The 10,533-nt window shown below is 41.2% G+C and overlaps 1 protein-coding gene across 1 annotated transcript; it reads left to right on the plus strand.

The window, feature by feature from the left end:
* The first annotated feature begins 289 nt into the window (after nucleotides 1–289).
* LOC119410810 (claudin-like protein ZF-A89) lies at nucleotides 290–1,369 on the plus strand. Its single transcript, XM_037677732.1, has one exon. The coding sequence runs from the start codon at nucleotides 361–363 to the stop codon at nucleotides 994–996; it is 636 nt and encodes a 211-aa protein (XP_037533660.1). The 5' UTR covers nucleotides 290–360; the 3' UTR covers nucleotides 997–1,369.
* The last annotated feature ends 9,164 nt before the right edge of the window (nucleotides 1,370–10,533 follow it).

Genomic DNA, 10,533 nt, shown 5'->3' on the forward strand with positions numbered 1-10,533 from the left:
CATCCGGTGAAACTTGCCCACTTTGATGTGTTTTTTTTTAAACCTGAAACCAGTGCCTGGATGTGATGTCCCAGTCAACGACAGGCTGGGTGCTGCTTGAATGCCTCGTTTACATAGAATCATTTAGAACGGAAGTCCATCTCGTCGAAACCGCTCCTCATCTGCGTGCAGATCAAGAGAAGAATCTGGCCGGACAGGTAACTCAGTGGTTTCACTGGTTTCAGGTCAGAGGAAGGATGCTCCACCTTCAAGTCTTTAAAAGTGACTGAGCGGTGCAGCAGACCTCACTCGACTCTCTGCCGGCAGCCGACGTCTTGCTGTGACTCCTCTGCTTCGTTCGCCTCCAACTCAAACCTCACCATGGTGTCTATGGGACGACAGATGCTGGGCTTGGTCCTCGCCATCATCGGCTTCCTCGGGGTCATCATCGTGTGCGCCTTGCCCATGTGGAAGGTGACGGCCTTCATCGGGGCCAACATCGTGACGGCGCAGATCATCTGGGAAGGCCTGTGGATGAACTGTGTGATGCAGAGCACGGGCCAGATGCAGTGCAAGATCTACGACTCCCTGCTGGCGCTGCCCCAGGACCTCCAGGCTGCCAGGGCCCTCATAATCATCGCCATCATCGTCTCCGCCATGGGAATCATCCTGGGGATCGCCGGAGGAAAGTGCACCAACTTTGTGGAGGAACCACGGGCCAAAGCTCGAGTGGCCATTGCTGCTGGAGTCATGTTCATCTGCGCCGGCATTCTTACGCTCATCCCCGTGTGCTGGTCCGCCAACACCATCGTCAGAGATTTCTACAACCCCGTCATGACCGACGCCCAGAGGAGAGAGCTGGGGGCTGCCCTGTACATCGGCTGGGGCACGGCGGCGGTCCTCCTGCTGGGGGGCGCCCTCTTGTGCAGCTCCTGCCCTCCAAAGGACGACGTCCCAGAGTATCCGGTCAGGTACAGCCCCGCCAAGTCTGCAGCCACCAGCCGGGCCTACGTCTGAGCGTTCTGCTGTGAGGGACCGTGTATCCATATTTTTATAGCTTCGATTGGACTTTGCGACCGCACCACGGTCGTGGGACAGCCGCACCAAGAGACGGACAAAGACTGAGTCCTTCAACAATGAGACTAAAAATGATGCGATGAAAAGTCTTCCAGTATTCGTGTTCACTGCAGACAAGGAGAACAGATTTATGTTCAGGTTGTTCGGCCTCATTGTTCCCTGAATCAAAACCGTCTGAGTCGCACCAGGAGGTCGTTAACGGCACAAAAAGCTCTGACGGAAACTGGAACGTGTCAATGATTAAACTTGTGATTGTAAGATCGTACACATATCTTTGCTTCATAGCAGTATCAAATACCTGTTTCTTATTAATGCCACTGTTTTGTAATAAAATGTTTGCATTTGATGTTTTTGTCAAAGCGCATTATTTGCTCCAAAGGTTTGACTTTACTTTCGTGCTCCGACTTAAATTTAAAATAAAATCAAAGCTTTTGTTTTGTAAACCCCAATCCAGCTAATCAGTCCAGTTCACACTTAGTAATAAATAAATCTAGATTAAGCCCCATATTTCCTTTAAAATGTGGGATTATTTAAACAAAAGTGGGTCATGAGGTGTAACTACGCTGAGCCGGAGTGAAAAACTTCATTCCTGTAAAATCGCTCCTTGTGTTTTCCTTCAAAACCAGTTTAACCAGTTCCACAGTCCTGACTGCAGTCCGAAGCTTTGGTGTTGCGTTTCAAGAAAGGTTGAGACGAGATTTACGCCTACAACATTTCTAAATGATGAAAAGTGTTTCCTCATACTTTAACAAAGAAAGAGGATTTTTGTTTTCTTATTTCCGGCGCGTTGGTCGAACAAAACTCCCGAAGGTCATGAAGTTTGGAATCAAAAAATGACCAGAGGCTTAAATTAAGACGTTTTAATCTTTTAATCTGATCAAAATAATTACAAAATGACCCCAACCTTTTATGGTTGGCATGTTTGAACCCTTTCTGACTGGTGATAAATAATATTACAGCATATTAAAGATAACCGATTAAAAGGAAAAGTCATATTTCACTTTATTACGTTCCCAAAGGGCAATTCATTTACAGTCAGTGGTGATGATGACAGCACGTTCATACAGACTTTAACTTGACAAAATTAATAAAAACAGGGTAAAAATGTGCATTAAAAACAAGATTAAAATACAAACATTACTAAAAGAGAAGACAAAAAGAGTTGGACTGTGATAATCCAATAGCAATCCTGGGATAAGGCCTTAAATCTGTATTTTGTTTAAAAAACCAATGACTGTGGGGATGAAAGAGTTCTTTATTATAATATTTCTTCTAACTTAATGCCAATGTTGAATGTTCTCAATTAGCAAAAATATTTAAAATAATTATTAAAAATAAATAATTATAATTATATTAATTAAAACAATTACAAAAAAATAACAATATGTATCCCATTTGTCGCAATAAGTAGCAAAATGTCCCAAAATGTAGCAAACACGTTTTAAATGAACAAAAACGCAGCGTTAAGAATTGCCAAACAATTTAATTCAGGATCAACAGACGTCACTCGTGTGTTGTGAATGACTGTCAGCTACTACCACCCTGAACATGAAGATCAGCTGAAGCTGAGTAGGAGCCGTTTGTGTCAGCTGGTTCTGGCGGCCATCTTTGAACGGTTAAACAGCTAAAGATGTTTACCGTAGTTTTCGGACTATAAGGCGCATTAAGCGAAACAAAACAGATGAGTCGAACTTTATTCAACTCGTTCACAATAAAACTCTGAACATTGTTCAGTTGTAACACATAAAATCAGTTTGAGGTCAGTAAACCAGAATTAATACATAAGACGCACTGGATTATAAGACTCGCTGTTGATTTGTGAGAAAATTAAAGGATTTTAAGTGTATTTTATAGTCCAAAAACAATATATATATTTAATGATTATTTCCTGTGAGTTTAATAAAGTCCGTCCAGTGGTTTATGAGATGTTTTGCTAACAGAGTTGACGTTAAACAGTTCAAGTTTTCCACAGTGATCTTGTGCAATCTGTTGGGCTCAGAGTATGTGCTGGAGCTCAGGCTCAGCTACTACCACCCCAAAGTTTAGGTCGATGAAGCTGACTGAGTTGTAGCTGCAGCGGCCATCTTGACTCAGGCTGATGTATCAGTCGGTGCTTTCAGTAAACACACACGCCACCACCACACATGATACTAACCTAAAGATGGCACCAAAAACTGCTTTAAAATATTTTGTTGACACTCTCGTGTAATAAAACGAGTCACTGTTTTAGTTTTTCAGTGAAATTTGATTGATTTATTTATTTTTAATCTGCTTCTTTTGTGAACCGACATATGAAAACGTCGAACTCTTTTTGGTTTCTTTAACTTTATTTAAACGTCCAAGTCGTGTTTCCTGCTGTTTATAGTTTGGGAACAGCTCTCGTCATCTTTCAGAAAACCAAGCGCTTTGTTTTGTTTCAGGAAATGACTTGTTCATTTTTCTGTGATGCAGAATGATGTCAGCAGAGTGAACACACCCTGTCCTGTTGGGGGATTTTATCTGGTATCACATTCCTGGCTTCACGTCTGACACCAGAGAGAACCGGTCCCACAAACCGGTTCCACACAGATGAACTTTCACAGCACTCGCCGACGCTTGTCGTGGTTTACGCCAAAACACAAAATAAAAAGGAGACTTGAAACATTAGCTGTTGACTTCTAGCAGTTTGGAATTAAAAAAAATTAAAAAAGCAGCTAAATGTTTTTAAAACGACAAGATGATTTTAACAAACTCATACAAGTCTTCTTTAACGTTTTATTAAATTAGATTTCACGTTTGTTAAATCAAAACTAAACTTTACATCACAAGTTTAGTTTGTTATGGTTTTATTATCACTTTCTATGTACGATGATGCGTTGGCAAAACAAGTCATAAATCTCTGGACAGATTTTAATAAAACTTTCATAAAGTTTTGATCGGCACAATAAAAGGTGCCAAACCAATTCAAGATGGCCACCACAGCTAAAGTTTGTTGTGGCAGGAGCCGAGTCGTCCTCATCACAAACTAAGAACGCTGATTGTGTCCAGTACCGGTAGTTTGTTCTGAGTCACGAGCTGCTTGTACTCAGAAAAACAAATTAATCTGTGTGTTCATAGAAACAAAATATATATATATTTAAATGTTTTCAAGTTTAATTCTCAATATCTTTGTCACCGTGGACTTCCTCTGACAGAAACTACCTGCAACTAAAGATTTCATTTAAAGCTGAATTATACAGTATATTATCTATAGCAGTGGTAAAATGTCCCCCTGCACTTGATTTGATGAACAGATTTATTTTTGGACCAGCTTAAGGAATACGTGAGTCGTCATAAACACAATACAGTCCAATGAGTCTGCACACTTCCCAACAACTGGTTTGGAGATCAGCAGACCTGATGACTAATGCATGTGGATGTTGCTTTGCTCCTTGTTTTGCCTTTCTGTTAGTTTTGATCTATTTTTGTTTTATTCTATTTGTCCTGTGCTGGTGTTGTGTGGTATGGCAACACGTGGTATAGTGTGGTATGGTCTGGTACGGTATGGTTTGATATGGTATGGCATGGCGTGGCGTGGCATGGTGTAGTGTAGTGTAGTGTTGTATGGTATGATTTTGTATGATATGATATAGAATGGTATTGTATGGTATGGTATGGTATGGTATGGTATGGTATGGCATGGCGTGGCGTGGCATTGCGTGGCATGGTGTAGTGTAGTGTTGTGTGTTGTGTTGTATGGTATGATTCTGTATGGTATGGAATAGAATGGTATGGTATGGTCTGCTTTTGGCCTGGTCTGGTATAGTCAGATCTGGTATGGTATGGTCTGGTTTGCCTGGCCTGGACTGGTCTGGTATGGTTTGATATGGTATGGTATGGCGTGGCGTGGCGTGGTGTGGTGTAGTGTATTGTTCAATTCAATTCAATTCAATTCAGTTTATTTATATATCACCAAATAACAACCAAGTTGTCTCAGGGACTTTACAGAAACATTCACATAAAAGCCAATTAGTAAAGTTCTCTATCTAAAGATTCCAGCAGACAAGTTGAATCTTGGCTTTGTTGCAGTCTCCCATCCTGAGCAAGCACAGTGGAGACAGTGGGAAGAAAAACTCCCTTTTAAAAGGAAGAAACCTCCAGCAGAACCAGGCTCAGGACAAGAGGTCATCTGCTTTGACCGGCTGGTTGAGAGGACAGGAAGGAGAGACAGACGAACACAGAATGGTAGGTCCAGATATATGTCCAGGTGTAGGTCCAGGTGTATCTGAAAGATAAAAAAAACACATGTTAAGGACAGAAAAAATAATTACAAATACAAAACAGGTTGAGCAGAGTAAGTAAAGACAGTAGTAGAGTGAAAATTATGGTATGGTATGGTATGGTATGGTATGGTAAGGTATGGTTTGGTTTGGCCTGGTCTGGTATGGTCTGTTATAGCCTGATCTGGTATGGTCTGGTTTGCCTGGTCTGGACTGGTCTTGTATGGTCTGATCTGGTATGGTATGATTCTGTAGGGTTTGGTATAGTATGGTAGGGTGTGGTGTAGTGTAGTGTTGTATGGTATGGTATGGAATGATCTGGTTTGGTCTGGTTTGGCCTGGTCTGGTATAGTCTGTTCTGGTCTGGTCTGGAATGGTACGGTATGGTAGGTATTGTTTTTCTGTTTACAGTCATGATGATGGCTATTTATTTATTTTTATGTGACCAGTAAAAAATATTTAGAAGGGTTTTTCTTAGTCCACGTGGTTGAACATTTGATGTTGGAGCGTTTGTTTGTACAGGAACCCTGATTCAAGCCCAGTCCACTACAGAACTGGTCTTTTGAACTTGATGCTAACGTTCTGGATGCCTCCTAAAGGACACATCTGTCCAGTTTAGACTTTTGTCCTTCTCCTTTACGAAGTAGCAATTCTTCAAACATTCTTGAAATGTTTTCTAGTATTGTGAGCTGTATAAGGAGAAATATGTAAATCCCTTTCAGTTTTTGTCAGTATTATGACCTCACTCAGGTGTTGAAATCACCTGTCTGAAATAACATCATCCTTTCATTTATCTCATAACCAGCTCTGAATGGTATGGATTGATAAACAGGGGTGGATTCAATTTTAAGTTTTATTTAATCTTTGTTTAACCAGAAACAAAAATTGAGATTAAAAATGTATTTGACAAGTGTTCTGGCCAAGGCAGGCAGCATTCAAATCATTACCAAAGTACAATATATAAAGAAAAAAAAAAAATACACCACAGAAAACATGAAGGCTCATTAAAGATAAATTAAATATCATGTGATACGAAGGGAGACTGCCAAAGTTAGCTTTGTAAATAAGAATGTACCTATGTTAAACTGTGGACAGACAGAAATACAACAAACGGTGAAAAGTCAGTTTTAAGGTGACTCTGCTCTTTCTTCACCAGGACAGACTGAAGCAACACCCTCATTACTGAGGACGAGGCCCCAATCGATTAATCCATCTCATCGTCATCCTACCATCACTCATGAACAAGACACCTACATATTGAACTCTGCTACTTGAGGCAAAGTCCCCCCGCCCCCCTACACACACACACATCGACCCAGCAGGTGCATTCCACCTGTTTCCAGTCAAGAAAGATGGTCTCAGACTTAGAGGGACACACTCATTCCAGCTGCTTCACACAGTGTCCCAGTCCCAGTGCACACTGAAGGTGTGATGAAACCAACAGAACCACATCATCTGCATAAAGCAGAGATGATACCCTGGGGTTCCCAAAGCTCCCAAAGCTCCTGCTTTGGTTCAACAGGGACCAGATGGCCCTTGAAAGCAACCCAGGCACCCCATACTCCCACAGCATCTCCCACAGAATGCCTCTAGGAACGCGGTCACAAGCCTTCTCCAGATCCACAAAATGTATGTAGACTGGAGAGGCCAACTCCCACGACTCCCTCAATAACTCCACAAAGGTGAAGATCTGGTCCTCTGGTCCTCTGGTCCACTGTTCCATGACCAGGATGGAAGCCACACTGCTCCTCCTGAATCTGAGGTGTGACAGTTGGTTGAAGCCTCCCTTCCAACACCCTGGAGTAAATGTTAATGGAATAATGTTCCTGTTTTTAGTGTTTTTTATCGCTTTATACTGTCACTGTTTTTGTTTTGTTTTTTAATATAATTTTCTTACATTTATTTTTCAATTTATATGCTATTTTATGATTGTCTACTTTTGAGTTCTGTCTACTTCTTTGTTAAATCAGGTCTCTCTTGTAAATGAGTCCTCGAGGCTCAATGAGACTAACCTGCATAAATAAAGTTTGAATAAATGAAAAAGTAAACTTTCCTGGCGAAGGCAAAAAGTGTGATACCATGATAGTTGGAATACTCTCTCCAGTACCCTTTTATAAAAATGGGAACCACCACCCCGGCCTGCCACTCCACAGGCATTGTGCTAGTCTTCCATGTGACGTTGAAGACACGTGTCAACCATGATAGCCCCACAACATCCAGAGCCTTCAGCATCTCAGGGTGAATCTCGTTCACCCCTAACATCATGCCACAGAGGAGCTTTTGGAATACCTCATTGTCCTCTGCCATGGTAATGGACTTGTCTTCCCCCGAGTCCTCAGACTCTGCCTCCTTAAAGGTGGACATGGTTGGTGGATTAAGGGGATCTTCAGAGTGCTCCTTCCACCTCTCAACAATATCCTCAGTCTGGGTCTGCCATTCCCCAAGCAAACCAATAACAGTCTGGGAAGGGACCCACTATCTGACTCGCCAAACATTTTGCCAGAACCTCTTCGAATCCAAACAAAAGTCCTCCTCCATGGCCTCCCTGAATTCCTATGCCAGAGTTTTTGAATCCCCGGCCATGAAGCCATAGTCTTTCTGGCCACTCTGTACCTGTCAGCTGCTTTAGGAGTCCTCCAGGATATCCTGATGCATGCTCAAGAATCCAGGTAGAAACATTTAAAAAAAAGTTAAGTCAGGTCCTCTGGATGGGTTCAAAGCACCCAGGTTTTTTGAACTCATCCGAAAGACCTGACTCAACTTTTCCATTTCCACTGGTGTCCACTACCGGATCCTTTGGTTGCCACTGTGACAGGCACCAATGACCTTCTGGCCATAGCTCCTGGAAGCTGCATCTGAAATGGAGGCCTTGAACATGGCCCATTCAGATTCCATGTCCCCGACTTCCCCTGAGACATGTGAAAAACTCTCCCAGAGGTTTGAGTTGAAGGTTGCATGGACAGGGGGCTCCACCAGATGTTCCCAGTTCACCGTCACCAACCAACCAACCAGTCAATCAATCAATTAATCAGTCACTTTATTGTCCATAACATTCCATGAAATAGAGACTTATCTTTGACATCTGGTTCATACAAACAAAACAACACAAGTTAAAAATGCCATAAAATGTTTGCTGGCTGCTCCAAACCTCCCAGACACAGCTCCTTGGTTTTACTGACATTAAGGTCCAGAAAACTGTCATCAAACCAGGCTGAGAGCTGCTCTATGAACTGGGAGGGGCTGTTGGTGTCTTTCAGACCAGTAACTAGGGCCATATAATCAGCATAATTAATTAATTAATGTGAAGTCTTTGTTGTTTTGCCGCAACTCATTTGTATATAAAGAGAATAAAAGTGGAATAGCACACAACCTTGTGGAACACCAGTGTTCAGAACCCTGCAGTCAGATAGTGTTATCAGCACAGACTCGTTGGGGTCTTCCTCTGAAAAACTTTCTAATCCACAACACAAGATGGCTGCTGACATTTAGATCATAGGTGTTTTAAAAGAACGTGTGGCTGAACCGTATTAAAAGCTGATGAAAGGTCCATGAATAATACACAAACATGTTTTCGGGTTGTCTAAATGATTATGGACCTTGTTGTGGAGGGAGAGAGTGTCATCCTCCACCCCTCGGTTAGTCCTATAGGCTAACCGCATGAGGTCCATATGCTCAGATGTAAAAGACGAGTCCCCTGCTCACCAGGTATTCCATACAGTTGCCCAATACAGATGTGAGGGCAACTGGTCTAAAATCATTCAGTGCCTACAGGACCACATTTTTTAACACCCTTTCTTTAACGCCATCTGGCCCTGCTGCTTTGAGGATTGGTTTTCTGAAAAATTCAAATGAATTTCTTCACCTGCAATTCCCCAGGAGATGGTGTCAGGGCTGCACAGACGGAGTCAGTCTCATCACTGAAGTCACGAAGGTCAAATCTTGAGTAATGGACATTTAGTTTATTTGCAAGACCAAAAGGGTCAGTGTTCTGAAGGGAACCTTTTTGTTTCCTCCTCACTATTGTGCTCATGCAGGTGACCAAAACTTGTCTGTGGGCCAGACAAAGAGCCTAACGAGCCTCTGTTGCGAGGACGACCAGTTTTAATCTAATCACAGGTAGATCTGAGTACACAACGAGGCATCTCATGCACTTCTATAAAGCTTGGAGCTCCACTTTCTGCAGTTTTGAATTGATAAAGCCTCCCGGAGGGGAAGTGTTCAATCAAAGTCCACTGTTTTATTTTGATGACTGATACACCAGCTCACCAGAAGGTGAGTTGGAGGTAGTGGTCATCTTGAATTGGGTTCACTCCTAAAGCTATTGTGTTTTATCCATTGAGTACTTTCTGCCATTTTTATTGATATTTATCACGAGACAGCTCGCAGATAAGGACAGAAATAAAGTCAACTTTTGTCACAATCAAATGAGACAACATGAAATATTTCAAAAAGTAGCAAACGGCTCCATTTCATTTAGACTTTTTCTGATTTGATTTAAAATAGTAGACAACTGTTTAACACTATTTTACCACCAGGTCAGCACTTTGTATATTAAAGTTTACGAAGTGCATTAAAGTTAAAATGTCTTTAAACCCCACAGACGAATTTCTACAAACTTGGTGAGAAACATGCTTTAAATGTGTGAAATTGTAATAAAGAGGTCTAAATGAAATGTAGCTATTTCGTACACTAGTGGTGTGCGCACGCACACACACACACACACACACACACCACCACCAGTGTGTGTGTCGTCCCCCTGTTTGGAAAGAGGTATAGGTTCGGCTTTTATTTTGATAGTCCACTTCCGCTTTTTGGCAAGGAATTTGCATATTAGTTAAATATTTAGGTTTGAGCTAAACATTTAACTTGCAAGTTAAATATTTAGGTCTGAGCTAAATATTTAGTTAGCAAATTAAATATTTAATTTAGGAATTAAATGTTTTGCTAAGTAATTAAATGTTTAGTTTTGAAAATAAATATTTAGCTTGGAAATTAAATATTTGATTTACACCTAAATATTTATTTTACTAAATATTTAACTTGCAAGTTAAATATTTAGTGTTGTAAATTAAACATTTAGCTTGGACATAAACATTTAGTTTGTAAATTAAATATTTAGCATGGAGCTAAATATTTAGCTTGCTAACTAAACATTTAACTTTCAAGTTAAATATTTAGCTTGCTAACTAAACATTTAACGTTCAAGTTAAATATTTAGCTAGCAAGTTAAATATTTAGG

Source organism: Nematolebias whitei, chromosome 6, assembly GCF_014905685.2.
Source record: "Nematolebias whitei isolate Nwh7 chromosome 6, NemWhi1, whole genome shotgun sequence".
NCBI lineage: Eukaryota > Metazoa > Chordata > Actinopteri > Cyprinodontiformes > Rivulidae > Nematolebias > Nematolebias whitei.

Excerpts from the sequence above, each read along its gene's own strand:
- LOC119410810 (XM_037677732.1), top strand. The coding sequence starts at position 361 with ATGGTGTCTATGGGACGACAGATGCTGGGCTTGGTCCTCGCCATCATC.